Consider the following 14,407-nt stretch of genomic DNA (forward strand, 5'->3'; position numbering starts at 1 on the left):
GAGCATCTTCTTCGTAATGAAATGGAGCACGGCTTGGCTGGGGGTAGGGGCGGAGCTCAGCCCATGGTCTGGGGCATTTGAACACATTCTGTGACCTGAGAGGGCACTCGGGGACTTGCGCTGAGAGGCCAAAGCCTCTGCCTGATGATCTTGTTGTCACGGCCCGGCTGCTGGGTGTGTCCTGCTGTGCGTCTGACGCCTCTCTCTCTCTCTCCCCCCCTGAAGGGGTGGGCCAGGTCGTGCTGCAGGTTGCCGCAGCCACCAACTGCAAACATCATTATGGTGTAGAGAAAGCTGACATCCCAGCCAAGTACGCGGAGGTGAGTGGCCCTGGGCCCCGGGTGCGGCCACATCTGTGTCACTTTTGTTTCCAGCCTTGGTGTGCAGCGACCTGCAGGATAGGGGGCAGTCTGTGCTGGGGTTGAGGGAAGGTAGGGGAGGGGGTCCCTGCTTCACGTGTCCCTGAAAGACCGTTGTGGCTGTGTCCCCTGGTTCCCCTGGCGCTGGGGGTCAGCTGGCATCACCCTTGTGCCAACGTCTGCTGGGGATTGGGATAGCGGAGGCAGCAAGGTCTGAGGAGTGCGCGTCTGAGTGGTGGTGTCGCCATGGGAAACCGTTAAGAGTTTGTGGTTTGCACGCCTGCCCACTCTGGTTCCCTGCAGTCAGGCTCCTGTCCCGGGAACCCTGGAGTGGGACGGGCATGGGGAGGACAGGGGCGCCCTCCTGGCCACCGGGTCCCTGATGGGCTGTCTGGTTTGGCTCTTTGCAGACGATGGACCGAGAGTTCAGGAAGTGGATGAAATGGTATGGAAAAAAGCATGCAGAATACACAGTGAGTGCCATCGCTCCATGCCCCCCGGCTAAGGGTGCAGCCCCGCCCTCTGCGCCGCCTCCCCTGACCCGCCGCCCCCTCTTTTCCCTGCCCGGAGCCCCCTCCCCACCACTTTCACTGCCTCCTGGCCACCTGCTGCCTCCTTGCTGTGGGCCTTGTAGGCAGTCGACTCCTCCGGCCCTGCTCTCTGCCCCACTTCTCTTCCTTGGGCACCCAGCGAGGCCTTGGGAGCACTGGCTGTTTCAGGACCACATGTGGGGCGGTGGGGTGTGGGCTGGCCAAGGGCATCTTTCTCGTACTTGCCCCCTGCCTGCAGCAGTGAGGCCCCACCAACGAGCTGGCCTGGTGCCGCTGCCCCGTGCCCCTCTCCCAGCATCCGTCAGCTCGGCCTTCAATGCCGAGGTTCTTTGGGTCTCCCTCCTGGATCCTGATGTTCTGGCCTCTCTCTGCTCCTCCTGCCTGGCGTGTCCAACTCCATGTTCTCAGCTCCAGCGCATCTCTGTGCCCAGGGCTTTGTCAGCCATTGCAGGTTTCAGTGGCCAGTGGACATAGGGCTGCCATGCAGCCTCCATCTGCAGGACTGCGGCCGGGGCATTGCAGGGGGAAGGTTCCAAACTGGCTCTTCAGCATACACGTCACTTCCTGTCCCAGGTCCCCCAGGGCCCCAAGTTCCACCTGGCTGCAATGTGGTCTTCCTGGTCCCTCTGAAGATTCCTGATGTTATTTGTGTCTTGCTCTTGGGGGTCCTGGGGGACAGGGGGCTATGGGGCCAGAGCTAGCGTTCCTTGTTGCCTCAGGGAATAGAATGGTGTGTGTGATTCCAGGGGGTGGGGGGCCAGCAGGAGAGACGGAGTTTCGGCCCTGGAGCCACCTGACTGGTTCTCCTTTCAGGGATTGCACCCTCAGTATTGATGTGAAAGTCCAGTCTCAGCTCACCTGGATTTAAGATATCTTATAGGTGGTCCTTGATTGTGTGGTTCATCTCTAGGCCTGTGGTTTCTTTTGGGGTAATTCTCAAGGGGTGTGAGGTCTGGTCTAGACTCATCTCTCTCTGAGTGGACGTCCAGCCGTCCCACGCCATCTGCTGCAGAGACTGCCCCTCTCTGCTGAGCCATCTCTGTTGTGTCATCAGCAGCCATACTCAGTGGGTGCTCTGTTCTGCTCGGTTCCACGCTGCTGCCCCCCCATCCCCACCCCCACCCCTGGTCTGCTCTCAGCAGCGCCCTGCCATGATAGCATCGTGGGAGTCAGCCCAGAGTCCCGTAGCGTCAGGCCTCCAGCCTGAAGCTGCCTAGGAGGTGAGCCGTTGACTTTGTATGTGGTCTGTTAACAGATGATAGGGCCTTTATCTGCAGCCTTGCTGTAGTTGCTGGTGTTACTTCTGGGTGACTATTGTTGTGGTTGTTGATCGTTTTCATTTTCCTCCGTAGAATAGAAGATTTGAAGGTTGAGCCAGCCTTCCAGGCCTGAGGTCAACCCCATCTGGCCTTGGGAATAGTTCCTTTTTGTTGTGGGTATTTACAGCCCGGGGAGATACTGGTTTCCTCCTCTCGTGAGTCTGACTTTGGCATCCAGGTGATGCTGACCCCATGTTGGGAGGTCAGCCATCACCCTCTGCTTCTGCCCTGCTTTCCCTGGGCCAGGACTTACCCATCTGCAGTGTGGGCCCAGCTCCCCTCCCCTTTCTCTTGATGGGATTTCTCATAGGTTTCTTCCCCTCAGTGAAATGTGAGGGTGTCACCTCTGGCCCCTGTGTCCTCCCACACCTGCAGTCCTCTAGTGTTTGTTGCTCAGGCTAAGGGAAATTAGTCCAGTTCATTTCTATTTCTGAGAAACTTCTTCCTGTCCTGTCCCCAGTCCCACTGGCATGCTGATAAGAGTTCCTGGATGGCTTGCCATTTTCCTAAGGCCTCAACCTCCTCGGAGAAGGCGATAGCACCCCACTCCAGTACGCTTGCCTGGAAAATCCCATAGACAGAGGAGCCTGGTGGGCTGCAGTCCATGGGGTCGCAGAGAGTCGGACACGACTGAGTGGCTTCACTTTCACTTTTCACTTTAATGCATTGGAGAAGGAAATGGCAACCCACTCCAATGTTCTTGCCTGGAGAATCCCAGGGACAGGGGAGCCTGGAGAGCTGCCCTCTATGGGGTCGCACAGAGTCGGACATGACTGAAGTGACTTAGCAGCAGCAGCACAACCTCCTAAAACACAGGTTTTTAAAATTATAAAGTGCTTCTTACTTCTGATGAGAGGGCCAAATGGTTGAAACATGTGATATAAAAGCCTGGTTGACTTAGGCCCCAGAATGCCCCATGGACCCACAGCAGCCTGTGGTGCTTGATTCACAGTGTGGTTCTAGCTGCTGGCACGACGCCCATGGCTGGAGGCCAAGGTGGGGGTGAGGCTGGTGGGCTGCCTGCCTGGTGGGTCACCGCTCCTTCCTCCCTCTCTTGGCAACATCGGGAGGCAGTGCAATTTGAGAGGGGGGTGATTGGGGGTTGGTGGCATGTCAGCTGGTGCACTGGCGTAGCCCCCTGTGTGGAAACCTGCTTGTTCTCTGCCTCCTGAAGGCCAGGCACTCATCAGGGCCCTGCTGTTGGGCCCCACGAGGTGGCTGCGAGCAGAACTTGGCTCTGAGGACTCTTAAGTCGTGGCTTTGGCTGCTGTGTCTGGAGCGGCAGCCGGCAGTGCCTCTGGTGTCCAGGCAGCCCTACTCCAGGAAGCCGTGGTGACAACTTCTGCCCAACGCCTGGACTTGGCAGGAGGGCGCGTGCTAGGTCTGGGGAGGCCCTCCTTGAGGTTCTGTGTGGCTTCAAGCAGGCACCCTGGTCGGCACGTAGAGTCCTGCCTCCATCACTTGATGATAGACGAGGGACAGCAGACACCCTAGCCAATGTGTTTACTTGTGGGCGCCGGAGCCTCCTCCTGGGTCCCCTCCTCCTGTTGAAGCCCTGGGCCCTCCCTGTGCCCAGCTTCTGCCTATGTCCCCAGCACCTCAGGGTGCCCCTTTGCCTGGGGATGTCTGAGTGACCACGTGCCATTGGTGCCTGGTGGCGGGCCTGGCACAAGCAGGTTTCCTGTGCCAGGGTGTCAGTGAGTTCTCGGAAGTGCTGCTGAAGGAGGTGCCCCCAGCCAGGTGGCAGCGTGGAGCCCAGTGGGTGAGGCTGCCCTTGGGCTGGTGCGGTCAGGTTGGCAGGGACCTGGTGCTGCTGACGGGCCGCCCAGAGCACGAGCCCTGCCCTCCTCTGGTGGCTCTAGCACCCAGCAGCTCCGAGGGACTGGCTGGCAGTCGGGTGCCGCGTCTGCGCCTGTGGCCGTTCCAAGGCAGGTGGCAGGGTGACTGAGTCTGGGGCACCCATCGCTGGCTCCCGCCCTGTGGCTTCGGGTGGGGCCTCTCTGGGGCCCCCGGGAGGGAGTGCTTTCTGCAGGGGGAGCATGTGCGCCATGTGGTGTGGGTGGTGGCCCATAGGAGGAGGCTTGTGGTGAGGGGGGCTGTGCCCGCCTTGTCTGGTTCGCGGCCTGGAGCAGGGGCACACTGGAGGTCTCCCTGGTTGGGGAAGGGCGGTCACGCGGGGCAGCCTTCATGCACATTCCTCTGGAGCTGGAGGTCTGGGCCAGCTGGGCCGGTCACGGTCCTCGGTGGGGGCGACAGGAAGGCCGTGCTTATCTTCCTGTCACTGTTAACCTGGGCGCGCGGACCCCAGCTACACAGAGCTGGCCCGGTCAGTCCCTGTTCTCAACCAGTTATGGCCTGCCCGTGCCAAGAGGTGGTAGGTAGCCTGGGGGCCAGGCGGGCAGGACAGTGGCTGTTTTCTTGCTCTGAGCATGAGGCCGCCGCGGAGCAGTGGTGCTGTGGCTCCAGTGGCTTTCCTTGGGTGGGTGAGCCCCACAGAGAGGAGCTGCATCAGGCTGGGCTTGAGGGAGCCCAGGACACAGCAGTCAGCTGTCCTCACCGACCGGTGTGTTAGAGACGGGACAGAGCAAATAGAGGAAGGAGGCGGTGGATGAGTCCCAGGACCAGACATGAGCTTTTAGTAGGGTTGAACTCCCTCAGACAAGACATGACAGCACCAGTGACGCGCAGTCCCCAGCAGGGCTCGTACAGACCCCGTGCCCAGATGAGACGTAATGGCACCAGGGAGGTGTGGTCCCCCGGGGGGCTCACACAGACCTCATTCCCAGGGTTCTTTCTGGGTGCTGGCCATGCCAGTGTTGCTACCTACCATGGCCAAGACCCCAGACTCTGGGAGGATGTGAGGTGTTTGCACGGACAGTGTAGGAACGCTGAGAACCCTCCCCAGGACACAGCCCTGGGCCCGCAGCATGAGATTTCTCCTGCACAGCATCACAAGGATTTTGAACTTGAATCAGTGCCCAGCCCCACTGGGCTGTGTGCAGGGAGCGGTGGCAAACTTGGGAGACCCAGAGATGGATCCCCTGGACATGGACAGCCCTCCGCCAGCTCCCGGATCCTTTAGGATGGCCGCCTCTCTTCTGCCCAGCAAGGCTCGGCCCCTCCCATGCTGGGTGGTTTCTGTGTGCAGGGAGGGTACTGAACCCGCAGCTGCTCTGCCTGGGCGCTGCTCGTTACAAGGACCTCTGCTGGGTGCTAGGCCTGCTGGGTGGTGCTGCCCCATCGCTGCCTGGAGGGCCTCCCTGTCACCTGGGGGCACTGGTGGGAGTGCAGACGAGGGCCTGTCAGCACTCACCCCCACCTGCTCCCCCAAGGTGCTCTACCTCTGGACCTGCCTGTTCTGGATGTTTCCCATCAGTGAAATCATATCCTGTGTGTCCTTCTGTGCTTTCTCTCACTGAACATCCTATTCTCAGGGTCCATCCACATGGTAGCGAGTGTCAGGGCTTCTGACGGATGCTCCTGGGTGGGGGGTGGATATGTGTGTATCTGCTTGTCCATCAAGCGACACGTGCACTGTCCACACCTGTCTCTGCGGACAGGGGTGTGCAGATGTTCCCGTGGGTGGACACTGGGGGTGGGATGATAACATTTTTTGAAGAATCATAAAATCAGATTTCTTGGTTTCTGAAATGTTACAGTTCTAGACAATGAGGTTAATGAGACTTGTGTTGTCTCAGATGCACTTTGGCCTTGAGGCAAAATGAGATTAGTCCTCTGAGGGAGACAGTAGTGGGAGCGGTACTGGAAACATCGGGATGCCCCCGGCACGAGGAGACCGCCCACAGCAGTGTGGGTGGGCGCTGGGCTGCACCCTGGGGCCCTGATGCTGTCACAGCGCTTGCAGTCCAGCTCTGTGGCACATGGTCACCCTGGGGCGCCCCCTGCTGGCCATGCATGGACATGGCATTGGGACTTTCCAGCACCTCCGGTGCTCCGGCAGCTATGTCCACGTGCATGGTCAGCCTGTGGCTGTGACCCTGGCCTCTTCCCACATCCTCCCAGTCAGGGCCTCTGATCATTCCATCTCTTCTTGGGGGTCAGACGGGGGTGGAACACAGAGGCAGTGAGACCCCAAGTGATGGGTTGTCCCTCTTATCTCCTTTCAGCTGGAGAGGGGGGACTTCCTCTCGGAGGAGTGGAGAGAACGGATTGCTAACACAAGGTACGGCCGGGGCCTGGGGGTGGGGCCGAGGGGCCGGGCTGGCAGGGACAATGTGGCTTTCCCTCCCTGAGGGTCACACCAGCAGACAGGATCCTGACCCCCTGCCTCCCTGGGCTGGACAGCAGCGACCACCACCACCTGTCCTGAGCTTGCTGTGGCCCCGCCTTTGTGTCGCTTGCGCTGGAGCCTGATGGGCATCCTCCTGGCCCTGGCCGTGGGGCCGTGTGCTCACACTCCTGGTGGCTCCCCGGGCCTCAGTGACCAAGGAGCAAGTGTGTCACATGCTCTTGGCTCTGACCGGGGGAAGGGGTCACAGTCATTCTCTCTGACCTTCCTTCCACACGTGCTTGTTGCAGGGCGCCCTGAGCCCCGTCATTATCTTCTCGCTCACAGAGGTCTGACCCCATCTTTGATCTCAGTGAGGACGTCTCCCCTGAGGCGGGCATGCTATCCCCCTTTTGTCGAGAAAACATGCTGGCTTGAAGTGTCCCCCTCAGTCTGAGTGTGGGGACTCTTGCAGCTGTGGGGCCTCTCCTGTGGGGCCCTGCGGCTGTATCTGGGCTCCATGGTCATGGTTATGGTGAGGAAGAGCTGCTTGAGGGGCCTACTCCCAGCCTTGGCTGCCCACTGTCCACCTGGCCTGGAGCACCTTGAGGCCCCGCCTCACCCCAGCTCCCACGGGCCTCGGAGCTGCCTTGTCTCTTTGCAGGCGACCCCAGGCTCTGTCCTGGCCCACGCCCTCTCCTGGCCAGTCCCCTTGAGACCCTGCCATCCAGCCTTCCCAGGCTATGTCCCTGCTCCCCGTGGAGGCCTCCCAGCCAGCCGCTCTCGTCAGGGCTCTGCCCTTCATAACCTCACCATCCCTGCTCTTTTTCCTAAGTAGGGGCTGGGAGAGCTTAGCCCCCAGCTGAGGGCTCCCACTGCCACTCTCTCATAGCAGTCAATATGTCCTTGCCCTGGTCAGGCCCTGTGACTGTCCTTTTGCTGAGATTCAGGAGGAGCGGCATGGGGCCGGCAGGCAGCTGGCTACTCTGTCACATTCAAATAAGGAGGGAAACCCAGGTTGGGGAGATCCCCCATGTGGACAGGAGCCAGGGGATAGAGGATGGCCAAGGGATGGGGGACTTTGGGTGGGGCAGGAGCCCCCCGACTGCCTGGTTGGCATCTGCAGACAGAGCTTCTCAGGCCCTCAGATGCCAGAGAACATTGGAAAAACGGGAAGCCTGGGCCAGCCCCTGCCTCAGAAAAACTTCGTGCTGGGCCCTCAGGTGGTGGGCTCCCTTCCAAGTGTAGCTCAATGGGTCTGTGCTGCCTTCCTGCCCAGGCGGCCTCACCCCTGTGTGCCCAGGTGGCCCAGCTTGTACTGCCCATGCACCAGCCTTGGGGATGCCCGTGTCGGTGCAGGCCTTCCCCAGGGAGCCAGCAGCCTGCTTGTCATGGGACCTGGCTGAGGGGTCTGTGTTGGCAGCACCCGGGGCAGCTGTCACGCCCCGTGGGCCCTGAGCCTGTGCCCCCGCTGTGGAGGAGGTGCAGACAGCGCTGCGGTGGAGGCGCTGCAGCTCTGTGCGTGTGCACGCAGAACCTGGCACTCAACTGGAGCATTGTTTTGCAGTGTTGTATTTGTGAATAACTTTGCCTTTGGTCCTGAGGTGGATCACCAGCTGAAGGAGCGGTTTGCAAACATGAAGGAAGGTAATGTATCCCTCTGTCTCTGCTCTGTGCGTCCGTCCCACGTCTGTCCCGTGTCCGTCCTGCTTGGGCCGTGTAGCAGCAGCCTTGATCACGCATGCTGGGACTAGCAGCATCCTCTGATCTAGCCCCAGTGGGAAGGCCTCGGAGGCAGGAGGGAGGGGTTTGTCTGTCTTTCTTGCTGTCACCTAGGTTGCAGGCAGGGTGCCTCCCAGCTCAGAATGTTCAGTGAACAGAGTGGACCTCACCACTGCTCAGGCCAGAGCTTGCAGCTGCCTGGGAAACGGGTGGGGACCTGGTTAGCAAGGGAGTTGCAGTCTGTCCAAGTCATCTGGGTTTCCCATGGACAGTGCGTAACTTCTTAGTTTAAGGACGTCCTGGGCACTTAACTGTGTGTCTCATACTGGAACTTGACTAAGTGGAAGTTCAGCCTTGGGGTGCTGGGGCTGCCCAGACCAGCCCTTTGGCTTTGCCCAGGGCTTTCTTGTGTCTGGACCCTCGAGGCCTGGCTGCAGCCCCCCGCCACTTCCCCGCTCTCTCTTACTCTCCGTCCCAAGGCTGGGTGAGACCAGATGCACCCAGGAGGGGAGCTCACCTCTCCAGCTCTGAGTCTCAGAATCCCTGTGGGACTGCTGGGCACAGCTCTGGAGGGAGAGGTCATCAGAGCGTGAAAGCCGAGCTTCCATTCTGATTCTGAGTCAGAGTCCATGTAGTCTTTAGGAAGGGTGTGCTCCGTGTGTGTGTGAAAGTGTGCAGACTTGGGGCAACAGGAGTGGTTTTATGGAGGGAGTATTGATGGCGTCTGGCTAGAAGCTCATGGGGGATCTTGACAGTCCACAGGGAGGCCGAGAGGAAGGTGCTGAGGCTGAGTTCTTGCTTTTGACCCTGCTAACCTCACTGGCCTTCCCTCCCTCCTCTCCTCAACCTCTTCCTCTCCCCTCGCCGCCCTTCGGAAACGGCGGGGTGTTGGATCTTCTTGTGTCCCAAGCTCCTCCCCCAGCCTGTGGCAAACCTGAGCAGGGCTGTCCCCAAGTGGGTGGTCTCTGAGAAGCTTCCAGACCACTGAAGGTACAGGGAGCAGGGATGCAACTGTGTCACGACCTTGCGGTCATGCAGCAGGTGCAGCAGTCCATGGGGCATCCCTGCACAGTGCCAGGGCATCCTGGTGCCTGTGGAGCGTCACACCCATGAGGACTGGCGTTCATTCATGTTCTCATCACCACCGCTGGGTCCCTGGGGAGTTGGGCTCTGGCTCAGGATAGGAGAGCAGGTCTGGCATGTTCAGGAAGGGGGGTTGGAAGAGCTTCTCCAGTCGTGACTCAGGACAGCAGGAGTCCCCTGTCCTGGAGGGAAGCCTCGCCTGACACGGGCAGGCACCTTGCCCTGCCTCCCTCATCCCCCACGTCCCTGTCCCCAAGGCTCCAGGGAGACTCCCATGTCCTCCTGAGGTCCGTGGCTGGGAGAGAAGCAGGGTGGGTCCTCCATGTTTCATCATGAAACATGTCAAGCGGACAGAAGAATTGAAAGGATCACCCAGCATAGAAGCAGTTTCCAGCTGCCCTCAGTACAGCCGGCTGCATGTGTTTGCATGCGTGTGCAGGTGAGCACAAGCCTGAGCGTGCGGCAGGGGTCGTTCCTGATGGTTTATGGGAGTGAGTGCCTTTCCCCAGCCCCAGGTTCCACCCAGAGAAGAGCTCGAATTGCTGTCCTTCCCGCTGGCCCAGGCATCTATCTGGCTGTGGGGTCCCACTCTGTAGCCTTTGGGCCTCGGGGCACAGCCCCTCCATTTGGACACTGCCCACTGGGCATCCTGAATCGTTGTCTTATGGATTGTCACCTGGGGTGCACTGGTTCCTCATGGTCTGCTTAATCTTGCCCTCTGCACCCCATGTCCCTGAGTTCTTGGGTGTCACACATGCTTGGCTCGTGGCCCCTGGTGGGAGTGGGACTGCCTACCAGGCCCTACTGTCACCTGGGATCTGTGGCCCTGCAGTGACATGCCCACAGAAGTCCTCTTAACATATCCTGTTGACCCTAAAAACTTGCTTGGGCTTTCTAATTAAAGCATCCTGGAATGTGTGGGCTTTACTCCCTCCCGCTCCCCGGCCCCACTCTTCAGACGCCTCCACGATGCCTGGGGTAACCCCAGACTCTGGCCACAGTGACTGCTTAAATGTGCACCCAGCTGGCCAGGGACCTGTCATCACCGCCTCCTCATGGGGTGCCAGAGGCCAGGCTGGTGCTAGGGTGCTCTTTGTGCCTGGATAGTCAGGAGCATGTGAGCATGTGCTGAGGGGTTCATCCTGACCACTCCACTTTCCTTGTAACATATTTCTTTCACTTTTTTGGGGTAAGTTTATGTATTTTGTCTGTGTTGAGTCTTTCCTGCTGTGCAGACTTTTCTCTAATTGTGGCCAGCGGGGGCTAATTTCTAGCGGGGTGCAGGCTTCTGCATGCTTTGGATTCTCTTGTTGCAGAGCACTGGCTCTGGAGCACATGCTCAGTAGTTGCGTACACGGGCTTAGTTGCTCCGTGGCACTTGGGTTCCTCGTGGCAGGGATTGAACCCATGTCACCTGAGTTGACAGGCAGATTATTAAAAACTGAGCCATCAGGGAAGCTCCTCTTTGACATTTATTCTTGGTTCTTTATTTCTGGACAGTTTCAGTCCTTCTTGCGTTGGTGCATTTAGAGACAGCGTTTCATACAGGGTAAGGGGAAGCTTTTGTACTCTGAAGGTAACATCACCAGTCACAGTGACCTCTCTGCACAAGGCTTCGAGTCCTTGTGGTTCTTCTTTTCTCTGCAGTGATTTGCACGCATGCCAGGACTTACTGGAAAAACTTTCCTGTGCAGCCGTTTCTGACTTGAACCATTCCCATTATGGCTGTGTGGGGTCAACCCCTGATTCTCCTCGGGTTCTGTCTGTGTGGATCAGGGCCCGGTTCTCCTCAGATTCTGTCTGTGTGGATCAGGATCTGGTTCTTCTCCGGTTTTGTCTGTGTGGATCAGGGCCCGGTTCTCCTCAGGTTCTGTCTGTGTGAATCAGGATCCAGTTCTCCTCGGGTCCTGTCTGTGTGGATCAGGATCCGGTTCTCCTCGGGTTCTATCTGTGTGGATCAGGGCTTGGTTCTCCTCAGATCCTGTCTGTGTGGATCAGGGCCCGATTTTCCTCATGTTCTGTCTGTGTGGATCAGTATCCGGTTCTCCTCATGTTCTGTCTGTGTGAATCAGGGCCCAGTTCTCCTCATGTTCTGTCTGTGTGGATCAGGGCCCAGTTCTCCTCATGTTCTGTCTGTGTGGATCAGGGCCCAGTTCTCCTCATGTTCTGTCTGTGTGGATCAGGGCCCGGTTTTCCTCACATCCTGTCTGTGTAGATCAGGGTCTGGTTCTCCTCAGATCCTATCTGTGTGAATCAGGGCTCGGTTCTCCTCAGGTTCTGTGTGGATCAGGGCCTGGTTCTCCTCAGATCCTGTCTGTGTGGATCAGGACCCAGTTCTCCTCATGTTCTTTCTGTGTGGATCAGGATCTGGTTCTCCTCGGGTTCTGTTTGTGTGGGTCAGGACCCGATTCTCCTCAGATTCTGTCTGTGTGGATCAGGATCTGGTTCTCCTCGGGTCCTGTCTGTGTGGATCAGGACCCAGTTCTCCTCATGTTCTGTCTGTGTGAATCAGGATCCGGTTCTCCTCAGGTTCTGTCTGTGTGGATTTGACCTGCTTTTCCTCAGGTTCTGTCTGTCTGGGTCAGGGCCCGGATCTCCCTCAGGCTCTGTCTGTTAGTATGGTTCAGGGCTGGTTCTGGTCTGGCTCATCTGCACAGTGCAGACAGCGTGGAGGACCCCAGCTGTCCCACCCCGAGCCCCGGGGCTGTGGGGCTGTGAGCACCTTTGCAGGAAGGCAGTCAGTGCTCCAGGCCAGGGCACTCAGATGCCGCTTAGTTTGGCTCTCACTGGAGCAGAGGACTGACTCACAGTGCATCCTCCCTTCTGGGTTCTGGGGGCTCGTTTCCTGGACACTTTTGCACCCCTCTGCTCTGATGTCATCAGGCTCTTGTTTGCATCACGTGCTGGTGTCCTCAGGGCGGTGCTGACCCCTCTCTGTTTTCCAGGTGGCAGAATCGTGTCCTCGAAGCCCTTTGCGCCTCTGAACTTCAGAATAAACAGTAGAAACTTGAGTGGTAAGAACACAGTGTTGCCAGATTCTTAACATGTCTGATTGTCAGCACCTGCAGTGACTTAAAGCAGGATCCCTGCCAGCAGAGGTGACCTGGGAGCATCCTGGGCCTAGCTCCACTCCATGCAGGATCCCCCATGTGACAGCCCCTGATGTCCCCAGACATAGCCCCGGTCAGGGTTGTAGGGGTGAGAGTCTCAGGTCCCATGGGAGAGTGACAACGCCCCTTGGGGGCATATACAGGACCTGGGCATCCTTGCAGCTGCCCTGGCTGTCTCGTTGGACTCCGAGACTCTTTCAGAGCCCATGCTGTGGGCTTGTCCCCACCCTCATCCTCGGCTGAGGGCCGGGGGGAGGGAGGGCCATGGGCACCTCCCAGGCCGGTGGTTGGGATGCCCAGGCGTCCCCTGACCCATGGGCCCATTGTGCACAGACATCGGCACCATCATGCGCGTCGTGGAGCTGTCGCCGCTAAAAGGCTCGGTGTCATGGACGGGGAAGCCAGTCTCCTACTACCTGCACACCATCGACCGCACCATAGTGAGTGGTGCCCGAGCGCCCCTGCCCTGCCTCTCAGCTAACCTGGTGGGGGCAGAGGTTTTACTCCCACCCCGGGGTCCAGCATGTTCCCTGGGCACGTCACTGCCTGGCGTTGGTGGGTCTGGGATATGGCTTTCATCTTGCAGGGTTTTCCACCGCTAATGAGACTTTTTCTTTTCCATTTTTAGCTTGAAAACTATTTTTCTAGTCTAAAAAATCCAAAACTCAGGGTAAGTTTGTCTGTTTGCCCTTGACCTATAAGCCTGGTTGCTGCTGACCAGGGCCTGAGGGTCTGGATTCGGGCCTGGGCACCAGGGGCCCCTGGCTGTGACAGCCTTGACTTGAGCAGTTTCAACAATTTGGGGGGAAATAGGTTGATAATAGGTTGAAAACAGTTAACATTTTGAAACGTTTTGCTGCCCCTTGGTCCCTGTCAGTTTGTCCCTGAATCTTGTGGGATGTGTGTCCTAGTGTCCCAGCATCTTTCTCTTTGGAGGCTCAGACGAGCCTGTGAGCCTGGAGGAGCCCCCAACCCGGGCCTCTCCTACCGTGATAGGACCTCAGGTCACAGTGTGGGGACTACCACCCCATCGAAGACAGAACAGCTTCATGGGCAGCACTGTACTGCCTGCTGGTGACCCAGGGTGTCCCTCAGCCCTCTTCATGGACAGAGCACCCCCAAGTGGGGAAGCAGCTGTGGGGACCTCAGGGAGGCCAGGCCATTCAGCAGCTCCTCACTCTGCACCCAGGCTCTGCCTTTAATAACTTTTCCTTGTGACCTGAAGGCCGCTGGGGTCCTGGCAGAGACAGGGTGTGGGTATTGTTTTTCCCTGCGGCATCATCAAGGGTACAGATGAACAGAACCTGGCCGACCCCCCCCCGGGAGCCTGAGCTGTGGGGCCCCTGGAGGCAGGGGGTTCCATACGGTGCCTGAGATTCAGGAGACACCCCCTGCCTGCCCACCAGGAGGAACAAGAGGCAGCTCGGCGCCGGCAGCAGCGGGAGAACAAGAGCAACACAACCACACCCACCAAGGTGCCCGAGAGCAAGGCAGCTGTGCCGGCAGACACCCCCGTGGTGAGCCCCACTCTGGTCGGGGAGGGAGCCAGGCCACCCTCAGAGCCCACACCTCTGGCCAGTCCTTCATGCGGGTTTCCACCAGGACTCTGGTGCTGAGGAGGAGAAAGCCGGGACGGCCGCTGTCAAGAAGCCATCTCCCTCCAAGGCCCGGAAGAAGAAGCTGAACAAGAAGGGCCGGAAGATGGTGGGTCGGAAGCGTGGGCGCCCCAAGAAGATGAGTGCCACCAACCCCGAGCGCAAGCCCAAGAAGACCCAGAGCGCACTGGACCTGCTGCACGCCCAGACCGTGTCACGAGCGGCCTCCCCCTTGCCGCAGGGTGAGCCCCGCCCCCATGCTGTGGGATCCTGGGAGTGAGTGCCGTGGGGTCCTTGGGCAGAAGCTGCTGTGCCAGTGTCGTGGGCGTGCTGTGTGGGTACGCCCAAGCTCTGAACCTTCCTGAGGGAGGTTCCACCTGAGGGAGGAACCACCTCAGGGGTCCCCTGGGCCATTGGTGTGGTCAGCTTGACCCAGCTAT

The 14,407-nt window shown here is 59.0% G+C and overlaps 1 protein-coding gene across 13 annotated transcripts in view; it reads left to right on the plus strand.

Annotated features, from left to right (window-relative positions):
• Positions 1-14,407, plus strand: part of DOT1L (DOT1 like histone lysine methyltransferase) — a 51,165-nt gene that overhangs the window by 21,508 nt on the left and 15,250 nt on the right. For 10 of the 13 annotated variants that reach the window (XM_042250226.1, XM_027969922.3, XM_027969929.3 and 7 more), the window contains 9 exons: positions 226-320; positions 770-832; positions 6,357-6,412; positions 8,025-8,104; positions 12,208-12,276; positions 12,706-12,812; positions 13,001-13,042; positions 13,779-13,889; positions 13,975-14,209. In XM_042250226.1, the coding sequence (XP_042106160.1) occupies positions 226-320; positions 770-832; positions 6,357-6,412; positions 8,025-8,104; positions 12,208-12,276; positions 12,706-12,812; positions 13,001-13,042; positions 13,779-13,889; positions 13,975-14,209 (858 nt within the window). Of the gene's footprint in view, positions 1-225; positions 321-769; positions 833-6,356; positions 6,413-8,024; positions 8,105-12,207; positions 12,277-12,705; positions 12,813-13,000; positions 13,043-13,778; positions 13,890-13,974; positions 14,210-14,407 lie in introns of those variants that run through there. The other 3 variants (XM_027969930.3, XM_027969926.3, XM_027969931.3) reach the window with 3 other exon arrangements.

The sequence above is a fragment of the Ovis aries genome, chromosome 5, assembly GCF_016772045.2.
Source record: "Ovis aries strain OAR_USU_Benz2616 breed Rambouillet chromosome 5, ARS-UI_Ramb_v3.0, whole genome shotgun sequence".
Taxonomy (NCBI): domain Eukaryota; kingdom Metazoa; phylum Chordata; class Mammalia; order Artiodactyla; family Bovidae; genus Ovis; species Ovis aries.